This window comes from Rutidosis leptorrhynchoides, chromosome 10 (assembly GCF_046630445.1).
Source record: "Rutidosis leptorrhynchoides isolate AG116_Rl617_1_P2 chromosome 10, CSIRO_AGI_Rlap_v1, whole genome shotgun sequence".
Taxonomy (NCBI): domain Eukaryota; kingdom Viridiplantae; phylum Streptophyta; class Magnoliopsida; order Asterales; family Asteraceae; genus Rutidosis; species Rutidosis leptorrhynchoides.
Genome location: NC_092342.1, coordinates 301,612,314 through 301,625,751, shown reverse-complemented (window position 1 = coordinate 301,625,751; position 13,438 = coordinate 301,612,314). Strand labels below are relative to the sequence as shown.

At 33.3% G+C, this 13,438-nt stretch overlaps 1 protein-coding gene across 1 annotated transcript; it reads right to left on the bottom strand.

Moving 5' to 3' along the window:
* Positions 1-11,123: 11,123 nt before the first annotated feature.
* On the bottom strand, positions 11,124-12,895 carry LOC139871196 (uncharacterized). The gene is made up of 2 exons (XM_071858932.1): positions 12,581-12,895; positions 11,124-11,159 (listed from the first exon to the last, which is right to left on the bottom strand). Exons 1-2 carry the CDS (start codon positions 12,893-12,895, stop codon positions 11,124-11,126), a joined length of 351 nt encoding a protein of 116 aa, XP_071715033.1.
* Positions 12,896-13,438: the final 543 nt, after the last annotated feature.

The window sequence follows — 13,438 nt, the reverse complement described above, 5'->3', positions numbered from 1 at the left end:
GACTTTAACAGTCAAAAGTTTGATGATAAATTATAGTGTGTTAGTAAAGCTCAGAAAAATAGAAGGGGCTGGAATTGGAAAATGGATTGAGCAAAGTGTGAAAGAGGATGTGGATAAATCACAAGAACTGAATCTGTCTTCAAAGAATCCAAACGATTCAGTACCTGCTGAAACCATTAGTAATAACCCTACTCTTTATTCTAAACCCTTCCAGATGATATTCTTCATCATCATCTTATCTTAAATATTATAAAATATCTTCATATCTTCCGTTATACATATTCTCCATATTTCTGGAGATATTTTCACAACTATTCTTATCCGAGATCATTTATCCCTCTGTAACATCTACGTTACAACATAAAAGAAACCGTGTTAGTTTCTAAATTCTGAAACCTTCAAGTTTAAAATAGAAATGTTCTGAAGCAGTGTTGGGAACTGATGCATGAATTAGTATAATATAATGAAACTTGATCAACTTCATTATATTACAGTAACTCATGTTAAGTTTCTAATGGAATGTGATGATTCACAGTACCGTCATTATGTGCCATGTTACACGGCTCTTACATTCTATCCAATTCCGAAACGTATTAAGAACAAATCATCTTGATAGTTCTATTTTCCTGGATATTCTGGTAATTTAACAAATCAAAATCGTGCCAATACCTTTTCTTTCTTAGAGCATTAGCTATGTTCATTCCCAATCTCATACCCATGAAATTCCGGACCATTGCTCGCTTGACTCAAGGACGGGAAATAAGAAAACGAAGGGAGTAGTTTTATAGTGAAATATCCGATAAAGAAATCAAAACAGATTACCGCATTAAATCAAAAGAGATCCTGTTTTCTAAATTGCTGAAGAACCAAATCTTATTACGTAAGATTTTCTTTAATTCCATAAATTTCGAAAATCAATTCTAAACACGTCATTGGTAAAAACAAGTATATTTTTACTCATATCACTCTTTTGTGATAGCTTCACTCGTGCGCCTTACATAATCGAATCGTTTTATTTAAATCTCTCAATAATGATAAAACTTCATTATCACCTCATAATCGTCATAAAAACATTCCTATTGTTATTTATGACAACCTCTACCAAATTTCGGGGACGAAATTTCTTTAACGGGTGGGTACTGTAACGACCCGAAAATTTCCGACCAAATTTAAACTCTAATCTCTATATGTTTCCGACACGATAAGCAAAAACCCTAATGTTGAGTCTAGAAAGTTTGAAATCTATATTCGGATAATCAGTTACATTTTTACCAAGCCTGACGATTCACGAACAAATATTAGTATATGTATATATATACAAGTGAACATTAATTAAATATATAAGATTAAATATTAATTTTATTTAGTTGAAAATATAGTTGTTATAATAATTATTAATTTCATTATTACCATTAATATTAATATTAGTATTATTAAATTTTATTATTATTAATTCTATTATTATTGTTATTAGTATTTTGATTATTATTATAATTATATTCATTAACATTTAGTGATATGAATAAGTAAATAGAATTAATTGGGGATTTTTCGGGGAACTTTTATCCGTAACTGTTTAGCAATGGACACAATTTACTATCCGGGCAAAACTGTCGGTAAGATATTAATTGAGGATGCACGTTTCTTTCTGTTTACAATTATTATTATTATTATATTATTATTTCATTCTATTACTTTATCATATATATGTAAAGGAAGAGTTCATGCATTTTCATTCTTCAAACCATTCAACATCACTAACACTCCCTCTTCTCTTGATCGGGCGACTGCAACAGTGAGCCATAGCTCAACCACCAGAGAAGCACCAATAATCATCATCACCTTTACTACTTTAATCCATCATCTCCTACAACCGTGAACCAAAGCCAGCACACTAAATCGATTAGCCACCTATTTCTCTTATTTTGTTCGATAACCTTCATCAAAACATCACCGTGAACTACCCTAAGACCACAATAACCGTCACCCATAAACCCGCCACCACAACCACATTGATCACAACCTTCATCCTCTAACCATCACCTTCCTAGATGAAACTCATTAACACCTCACTATTTCTGTTTTGAACTTCAAACCGAATCAAACCAACACCAGCACCATCGAATTAACCACTGCAATTATTTTTCTGTTTTGATTCTTAAGCCACAAACAAACACCACTTCACCTTCAATGTTACTGTTATCTGTTTCAGCTGTGAACCGAGACTCAAAAACACCACAACCCCACGACTGTTCTGCTGAGTATCCTTGTTGCTTTTGCTTGCTGCTACAGCGAATTTTTTTTATGTAAACCCACCACCATTGAACACCCTTCAACCACCTTCTTCACTCGCCACCATTCTCAAACCCACGACCACCTTCTCCATGAAACACCCGCTATCACCACCCTATAACCATCGTCGGTCACCACCTCCCACCACCACCTTCACGACACTTACATACGAGAACCACACCAAACCATCTATCTTTTTTTTGTTTCTTCTCTTTATCTTGGTGAATATCACCAATCCACCGTAAAACAACAACTCTAATTAGTTAAATGGCTGCTAATTACTGTTGTGTTTCCATCAATACCGTCACTCTTACTCTACTCTCTCTCATCTAATATTGTTCGAAATCTCCCAAGGTTCCACCACGACCTTAGCTCACTACCACTAACACCACTCCTTCTCTCTCTATATATATGCATACGTACGTGTGATATAATCTATCCATCACCATCGAAACTTACAAACCCATATCCACCGTCATTGTTTTACTTATGTTCTTGTTATTGTTCGAAGACCCAAATGATTATCAAGTCACTGTTATTGTTTTGATTTCGTTCGAATGATGATTAGGATTGTGGTGCTACAGCGAATACGATAATGATAAAATCAAGAATAAGGTTACAGTTTAAGTGGACAACTTGCATATGAAAATTAATATATTGTGTTGTATCAATAATTCAAAGTGAAACAAGATGGGTATTGGCCGACAACCTAACATGTGGGTAATATGGTGTGTTAGAAAGGGGTTTAAAAAAAAAAAGAAACATATCCTATGTTGTAGCATGGATTTTGCTTTTGTGCTGTTTTTAGATCGTAAAACTGTTGGGTCATTTAAATTAACGAACAATTCATTACAAGAAGTAATCGAGTGGTTCATTGGTTGGGAGTATGTCTGGGAAACAGAAGGTCCTGGGTTCAAACCCAGGCAACCACACTATTTTTTTTTAAAAAGAAGAGGGACTGTGGGCTGGTTGATTAAACTAGTGAAGTAGGCTGGAATGGGCCGAATTAGCCGCAGCCCAAAAGCAACAGATAGATATACGGGGTATAATATTTTCGGACGGTTTACAAAACAGAAAATGAGCGATAGCTCAATGGTTAAGGTGGTTAGTGTGTGGGCTAGTGGTCACGGGTTCGAGTCCTGGCATGAACAGTTTCATTCTTTTCTTTGAACTTATTCTATTTAAGGTAGCCCTTTTTTTAATTATAGTTTATTATTATTATTATTATTATTATTATTATTATTATTATTATTATTATTATTATTATTATTATTATTATTATTATTATTATTATTATTATTATTATTAAAATAAGTATTAACATATAACATTTTATTATGAGTAATAACATTAACATTATCATTTTTATTAACAACTATTATTTTTATTAAAGTTATCATTATTAGTAAAATTATCATTTTATATAAAATTATCATTTTTATTTAAACTTATTATGATTATTATTACTATTATTATATAACAAAAAAATACAACCTTTTATTATTTGTAATAATTTTACCAAATAAGTATTAGTTACATAAAAATATATTTGATATATATAACATAAATAAATTAATATGTTTATAATAAATACTAATTATTTATTTAAAGTATATATAAAATAAATGTACTTAATTAATTACTAAAACCTATAATATAACAATTATATAACTAATAATAATAGGTTTATTCGATTACAAGAGTAGGTTTTAATACATATATAAATGATATAGGTTCGTGAATCGAAGGCCAATCCTATAAGTTACCAATGGTGTTATATGTATTTTTACTACAAAATACATTAGGTGAGTATATAGATCCCTTTTAATCTCTAAATATTTTGGGCTGAGAATACATGCGATGTTTTTATAAATGATTTACGTTATGGACACAAGTGATCAAACTAAATTCTACGTTGAGTTGTACCATGGCATATCTCTTTATACTTGGTAACTGCTAATTACGTGAGGAGCGTAAACGCGAATCCTGTTGATAGATCTATCGGGCTGACATCCCCAACCGGGCTGGACGACCAGCATTTAACGGTTGCACAGTACTTCGTTATCGTTACTACACTTGGTACGGTGTAGGGTTTATTTAAGAGTATGCTGCTGTGACTTTTAGTTAAGTATGGTTACCAAGTGCTCAACGTCTTTTCATACACGAGGAGTGTATTATGTATAAACTTTAAATCTTGTGGTCCATGGATTGTTATAACGCTGCTAGCATCAAACCTATATATCTCACCAACTTTATGTTGACGTTTTAAAGCATGTTATTCTCAGGTACGAATTAAGTCTTCCGCTGTGCATTAGCTCATATTAAGGATACTATTTGGGACCATTTAAGCCATGATACAAGGACGTTGCATTCGAGTCATTGAAGTTCAATAGAGACTATTATTAAGTAAATTACAGATTAGGTCATTTGGTTATTATGAAATGTTAGCCGAACATGTCAACTCTTGATGTAATAATAGATTGCCTTTTAAGAATAAATGCAACGTTTGTAAAATGTATCATATAGAGGTCAAGTACCTCGCGATGTTATCAACTATTGTAATTCGTTTGTAATCAATATGGACTTCGTCCGGATGGATTAGGGACGGGTTGTTATATCTTGCGATTAGAGTTCGTCTAGATGACGCAAATAATATTTTATTCTTTTTAATGTTCTTTTTAAACGTTTTGAATTTCTATCGTATTATTATCTATGTAATTAAAGCATGACTTAGCATGGTATAAATAGTTTTAAGGCCTATTATTTCTCTCACATTGTAAATTTGTATAAAGCATATAATTTTGAAACTAATAACACTTCACTAAGTACAAATTTTAACTCATTAGTATGCGCCGCCAAATGTAGTATCATTTACGATGCATAGTTTTAGGTTTCAGATTGTACTGAAATTCCTAAGATCGCCCTAAAAGAGAACAAGGAGCAAGACTCCCTGAAGGTGTCTTGCTATTAAAGTTCGTCTAGATGACGAAAATGATATTTTATTCATTTTAATGTTCTTTTTAAACGTTTTGATTTTCAATCGTATTGTTATTTTTGTAATTAAAGCATGACCTAGGATGGAATGAATAGTTTTAAGGCATATTATTTCTCTCACATTGTAAATTTGTATAGCGCATATAATTTTGAAACTAATAACACTTCACTAACTACAAATTTTAGCTCATTAGTATACGCCTCCAAATGTGGTATCATTTGACGGCGCATAATTTCAGTTTCAGATTGTGCTGAAATTCCTAAAATCACCCTAAAAGAGAACAAGGAGCAAGACTCCCTGAAGGTGTCTTGCGATTAGAGTTCTTCTAGATGACGCAAATGATATTTTATTCATTTTAATGTTCTTTTTAAACGTTTTGAATATCTATCGTATTATTATTTATGTAATTAAAGTATGACTTAGCATGGTATAAATAGTTTTAAGGCCTATTATTTCTCTCACATTGTAAATTTGTATAAAGCATATAATTTTGAAACTAACAACACTTCACTAAGTATAAATTTACACTCATTAGTGTGCGCCGCTAAATGTAATATCATTTGGCGACGCATAGTTTTCGGTTTCGGATTATGCTGAAATTCCTAAGATCGCCCTAATAGAGAACAAGGAGCAAGACTCCATGAAGGTGTCTTGCGATTAGAGTTGGTCTAGATGACGAAAATGATATTTTATTCATTTTAATGTTCTTTTTAAACGTTTTGATTTTCTATAGTATTGTTATTTTTTTTATTAAAGCATGACTTAGCATGGTATGAATAGTTTTAAGGCATGTTATTTCTCTCACATTGTAAGTATGTATACCACAAATAATTTTGAAACTAATAACACTTCACTAAGTACAAATTTTATCTCATTAGTATGCGCCGCCAAATGTAGTAACATTTGGCGGCGCATAGATTTCGATTTCAGATTTTGCTGAAATTTCTAAGATCACCCTAAAAAAGAACAAAGAGCAAGACTCCCTGAAGGTGTCTTGCGATTAGAGTTCGTCTAGATGACGAAAATGATATTTTATTCATTTTTATGTTCTTTTTAAATGTTTTGAATTTCTATCGTATTATTATTTTGTAATTAAAGCATGACTTAGCATGGTATAAATAGTTTTAAGGCCTATTAAATCTCTCACCTTGTAATTTTGTATAACGCATATAATTTTGAAACTAATAACACTTCACTAAGTACAAATTTTAACTCATTAGTTTGCGTCGTCAAATGTTGTATCATTTGGTGGCACATAGTTTTCTGTTTTAGATTGCGCTGAAATTCCTAAGATCATCCTAAAAGAGAACAAGGAGCAAGACTCCCTGAAGGTATCTTGCGATTAGAGTTCGTCTAGATGACGAAAATGATATTTTATTCATTTTAATGTTCTTTTTAAACGTTTTGAATTTCTATCGTATTGTTATTTTTGTAATTAAAGCATGACTTAGCATGGTATAAATAGTTTTACGGCCTATTATATCTCTCACATTTTAATTATGTATACCACTTAAAAATTTGAAACTAATAACACTTCACTAAGTACAAATTTTAACTCATTAGTATGCGCTGCCAAATGTGGTATCATTTGGCGGCGAATAATTTTCGATTTCAGATTGTGCTGAAATTTCTAAGATCACCCTAAAAGAGAACAAGGAGCAAGACTCGCTGAAGGTGTCTTGCGATTAGAGTTCTTCTAGATGATGAAAATGATATTTTATTCATTTTAATGTTCTTTTTAAACGTTTTGATTTTCTATCGTATTATTATTTTTGTAATTAAAGCATGACTTAGCATGTTATAAATTGTTTTAAGGCCTATTATATCTCTCACATTGTAATTATGTATACCACTTATAAATTTGAAACTAATAACACTTCACTAAGTACAAATTTTAACTCATTAGTATGCGCTGCCAAATGTGGTATCATTTGGCGGCGAATAATTTTCGGTTTCAGATTGTGCTGAAATTCCTAAGATCACCCTAAAAGAGAACAAGGAGCCAGACTCCCTGAAGGTGTCTTACGATTAGAGTTCGTCTAGATGACGAAAATGATATTTTATTCATTTTAATGTTCTTTTTAAACGTTTTAAATTTCTATCGTATTATTATTTTTTTAATTAAAGCATGACTTAGCATGGTATAAATTGTTTTAAGGCCTATTAAATCTCTCACATTGTAATTTTGTATAGCACATATACTTTTGAAACTAGTAACACTTCACTAAGTACAAATTTTAACTCATTAGTATGCGCCGTCAAATGAGGTATCATTTGGCGGCGCATAAGTTTCTATTTCAGATTGTGCTGAAATTCTTAAGATCACCCTAAAAGAAAACAAGGAGCAAGATTCCCTGAATGGGTCTTGCGATTAAAGTTCTTCTAGATGATGAAAATGATATTTTATGCATTTTAATGTTCTTTTTAGACGTTTTGAATTTCTGTCGTATTATTATTTCTGTAATTAAAGCATGACTTAGCATGGTATAAATAGTTTTAAGGCCTATTAAATCTCTCACATTGTAATTTTGTATAACGCATATAATTTTGAAATTAATAACACTTCACTAAGTACAAATTTTAACTCATTAGTATGCGCCGCCAAATGTGGTATCATTTGGCGGTGCATAGTTTTCGGTTTCAGATTGTGGTGAAATTCCTAAGATCATCCCAAAAGAGAACAAGGAGCAAGTCTCCGTGAAGGTGTCTTGCGATTAGAGTTCATCTTGATGACGAAAATGATATTTTATTCATTTTAATGTTCTTTTTACCGCTTAGATGATGTTAATTAATTATCATTTTTCTCCGTTCCCTGATTCAATTGGACAATTTACTCCAACTTGTATCATTCATCTTCAAACTGCGGGTAATTTTTTTGTTCAATTTTGTTATTTGTAGGTAATTGTTTGTCTAAGATTTATTTTGAATGTTTTGTAAATCAAAGATCGAGAGGATGATTAAGAAGCGGATTTCACACTTCCGGTTCCTGGATTCAATTTCAACCCCCAGGTAATTTTTTTGTTTAATCTTGTTATTTGCAATTAATTGTTTGTCTAAGAATTATTATTAATGTTTTGTGTAATATAAGATATGGTTCATGATTTTCTCTAACTTTAATTATGTAGTTGTTTTGTTATATTTATTGTTGAAGAGAGGGAGGAAGAAAAAAAACGATCGGTCCTTTCGTGGTCGTGGCGACTCAGATTCCCGTCTTCATCATCGTTGGTGGCCGATTATCATCATGGGCAAGCAAAATCCAATTCGTAAGCACTGATTTCATTTGAAAAAACCAATCACGGTCTCATTCTCTTTACAAAGGTAATTTTTCGTTCTTCTTTGTTAGAAATAGGGTATGAATTGATCGCCGAATTCGTTCTTGAATCGTGTGTTCACTTTCTCTATAAAGTATTTCGACCCTACGATTACCTTAGTTGCACGAAATCTTTACAGGGATAAGACAAGAACGCAATCAGTGTTTTTGGCAATGAAATCACTGATCAAATTGTTAGAGAGTATGTGTGTTTTTCTGTTTGTTAAAAATGAAAGCAAAAACAAATTCCTATATTTATAGGAAGTGAAAAGGTGCGAGTGAAAGTACGCAACCTTTCAACCAAAGGATGTAACCCTTCAACGAAAAGACGTAACCTTTCGTTCACATCATTTAAGAAATGACATCACTCTTCATGAAATTATGTAACCATTCATGGTTACCTTTCATCAAAAGATGTAATTTCCAATACCTTATTGAATTAACTCGAACGAGCGTGCACTCCACACTCTCCAAACTCGTCATTGAGCTTAATTCGATAAGCCTTTGCCTTCTATTAAATCCCAATTAACTAAAATGATTATTGATAACACTAAAATCACCAACATTCTTTAGGGTTTTTTTACGTTGTTTCTTGATGTATACATGCATGTTCTTCCTATATACATTCAAAATCGCCAAGTGAAATCTAGGTGATTTTTCTTTCTTTTTTAGGATTTTTACCAATTGCGTTCTTTGTTGATGTTAATCGGCGTTGTATTGGTCTTTAGGGTATATTTTTGGTCATGAAGACTTTGGATTTCAACTTTGCTTTATGTGTTTTTAAGGTGTTTTGTTCAATTTATTTAACGTTCTTTTACTTTGTGTGTTTAACCCTATCAATGTATATGGATGCAGGATTTTTTTGTTGTTTTGTTTATTTGAACGCAAGCTATCGATATGTATATTTAGAAGAAAAACAGAAAAATAACACAAACACACATGTATCAAAAAATAATTACAAATATTAAACACCTTAGATTCTTATACAGTTAAGAAACAACATATAACTACAATGAGTTCAAAAATATACAACTAAACAACAAATATGACAAATATTAACACACAATAAATGTAAGCTTGATAAGTAGTAGAAACAACAATATGGTAGACACGAATATAATCAAACACCTATAAAACTTTAGAAGAAAAAAAAAAAGAACCGCACCTGAGAAGCAAAGAAACGTTGAGTAGGAAAATAACCTGCAAACTAAAAATAGCGGTACGAAGAGACCAAAAGACGTTAACTTCTGGCCCGAAAAAACACATCGGTAGACCAAAAAAAGGAAAATCCCAGCATAACCAAAGCAGATAACTTACTTGAAGGATAGGAAATAGTGAAGTAATACGATAACCTGCAACACCAAAAAAGGGAAACGATTAACCTAATGGTGGAAAGCCCAACGTCAAAACGGTTTATGCGTGAAAAAAGCTACGAACAACGAAAATCAAAATTCAATTTAAACATGCAAGTGACCGCGGGTTAATTAAAAAAGGGAAGTCGAAAGAACCTGAAAAAAGCGGGAGCTGAAGAAGATGAACAATGAAAGGTAAAAAAGAAAAACAAAAAGGGAATGAGGTTTAAAGATAAATTTCCCAAAAAAACTCTAGGGTTTCTGTTGTTTTGTTTATTTGCGCTACTTGCTATTATGTTGTTTCTTATTGTTAATGCATCATCATATATGTTTCTTTATTACAATACAGTAACGCAGTTCGGGATCAATAGAACCTAGTGTAGATATAGGAAAATGACAACACGAAAAGCATACTAATCATTTTCCAAAAATGAACACACCTTCGGAGGTTAAAAACTCATTGTTAATAGACGCAGGCGTAGACAACTGCGTATTAGCTGTTGAATCATGTAAGCTTCGATCGTGAATAGACAGATGTAACACCCTGATTTTTTTATTTTTTTAAAAACACAGCGGAAGTAAATATGTAATTACCAAAGTAACCTTAGTTAATGTTTACAAAACATTGTTTACAAACCAACTTTATACAACAACGGTGTTACGTAAAAACATAATTAAATTAGAAAACATCAGAGTCAACGCATAGTCAAACATGTCTTCAACCCGTCCGCAACACCCGTCCTAACCAGCAGTATCTAAACCCGCAAGGGTGGAAATGTGGGGGAATTAGCACAACTGCTAAGTGAATGGATACTATCTAGCAGATTAATCATAAGCAACTGAACATGCAAAGGCCACAGATATGCTAACGTCCTGAACTAGCATATAACAACAACTGACAATATGAGGATCGGCGGCTTGTACGAGCACACGACTTAGTTGATCAAGCTACAGTCTACCGATAGTCCGCTTTACTGATTCCACTGCATAACCGTCCAGACGCAACACATGCGTCCTTTTATGCTATACTGAACAATCAGTAACATCATGACCCGACCAGGCTACCACAGTCGACCTCACATCAACCCTACCTTGCCGCCTCGGTGGGTTCCCAACCTTGCCGCCTCGGTTGGTGTCCAACTAACAGTGCGCACATAAGATCACAGATAACTAGTCATGCAATAGTCCTAACTGGCATGGCAATATCTAACTACACATGGTATTCATAATAGGTATAAACATAAGTAAAAAGAGTCTGAACAAGTAGCGCGTCAGCTACTTAATACTCTATCCGGAGATAAACCCACTCACCGAATACCAGCAACTAGCTCAGATAATCTATCACTGAGCGGCTTCCTTATCCTTATCACCTGAACATAAGGCAAATCAAGTTAATTTCTGTCTGTTAACACAAAACAACACAGTACATAAATCAGTCACAAAAAGCGCCACTAAAAGTCCTCATAACACTTATGCATTTTCAGAATTTACATCCTGATTATCATAAGTCACGCAGGCAGCATAACGGCTAGACATCAACACTTAGTAAAATATTCTGCCCACAAAGACACTCGGCCGACTGAGTCACACAGTCGGTCGACTGTGTCCACACACACATGGCCGTGTGTCCTCTCATTCGGTCGACTGAGTAAAATAAAGCATCTGGTCAGAACTCAGACACACTCGGTCGAGTGTGTCACTCAACCGGTCGATTGTCAACACGGTCGGTCGAGTGTCAAAAGATACTCAGCCGAGTGTGTTCATCTGATGAAGAAGATGAACACAGCTACGGGTTTAATTCAAAATTCGTCATTTCTTGCTCTAGAGCTCGTTTCTTACCTCAAAACTGACCAAATCGACTACACTAAACATCAATAAACACAAACCCACAAGATTTTGACACTAACAACATCAAAATCAACCATTTTGACCCAATTTGCACTTTTAACAAACTTGACACAAAAACCTCAATTTCACAAAGATTAAAGCTTGATACACTTTGATTCTTACCTTAAAAGATTCAATAAACTGTAAAGAACAAGATAATATGAATGATTTGAGCTCTAGAACATAAATTATCAATCTAGGGTTTGAGATTGAAGAAGAAGTGAGTACGGGTGAGTTTTGGGAATTTTCTAGAGAGAGAGAGAAAATAAGAGAAAAGAACTGCACAATACACTTAATTGGGATTAAAATCCCATACCTCATCACACACGGGTATATACCAGTTATCTAATAATTTTCATACTTAATTTGACTGTTCTAACAGAGTCCAAATTAAATAAACGAATCTGTTCTGTGACCCTTGTCACAAACTAGTCTTAACTAAATAATAAAATAATATTACGCATATAAATAAAATAAAAGCATAAATAATCGCACAAATATGCCTATGGGCACAATAGTCATCTTACTTCTAGGCCCGATCTGAGGATGTTACAAATCCACCCCCCCTTAAAGAGATTTCGTCCTCGAAATCTGGTCAAGGTCAAACAGATGTGGATAACGAGCCTTCATCAGCTCTTCGGTCTCCCACGTAAGGTTCGATCCTAAACTATGCTTCCACTCAACAAGCACCATATGGATCTCCTTCTTTCTTAGCTTAGTCACCTTTCTATCGACAATTCTTACCAGTTCTTCAACTAACTTTTGATTTAAGTCCACCCTCAAATCACTTAATGGAACCAGTTGCGTCTCATCATCAACCTTACGCTTCCTATGGTAACACACATTGAAAGTGTTATGAATTCCTGCTAACTCTGTCGGGAGCTCTAATACAACCGTCTGATCATTAACTCTCTGAATAATCTTGAACGGCCCAATGTATCTTGGAGCTAACTTTCCCCGCTTACCAAATCTGATAACACCCTTCCACGGCAAAACTTTCAAATAAACACGATCTCCCACTTCAAAGTTTACCAGACGCCTACGTGGATCGGCATACATTTTCTGTCTATCACGTGCCGCTTTCAACTTTTCACGTGCTATCTGTAATGACCCGACTTTTTCGACTTATAATTATATTTATTACTTTCACGAAACTGCGTATTTGTACGTACTGAGTTAGATTACATTCTGGGATCATTAATTATGTTAATTAATTTCATTAATATCTACAACGTGTTATTAAGTACTTAGTTACTTAACATGATCCTTGAATGCATTTACGACCGTTAGTGTCACTTATCATTTAAAACGAACTACGTACTTGGTACACGTTAAACTTTTGTCATAATTGGAATATTATGACTACGTAAACTTAATTGTTATTTATTAATGACAATTACTTAGCTTGATGGTTTATTAATTACGTTTAGTGTTTACTAATGCTCACTAGTTAACTTTAATGGACTTCTACCTTAATGGACTTCCATGACCCAACCCACTCAACTTAGTGGATTAATTAGTGGACTAATTAGCCTATTTACTTAATAATTAGCCCATGTAAATAATGAGACAAGTAACTAGCATGCCTTATGTACTAATACT

Coding starts and splice junctions, on each gene's coding strand:
- LOC139871196 (XM_071858932.1), bottom strand. CDS start 12,895: ATGTATGCCGATCCACGTAGGCGTCTGGTAAACTTTGAAGTGGGAGAT. Junction 11,160..12,580: donor AAAAGTTAGTTGAAGAACTG/GTAAGAATTGTC, acceptor TACCATGTGTAG/TTAGATATTGCCATGCCAGT.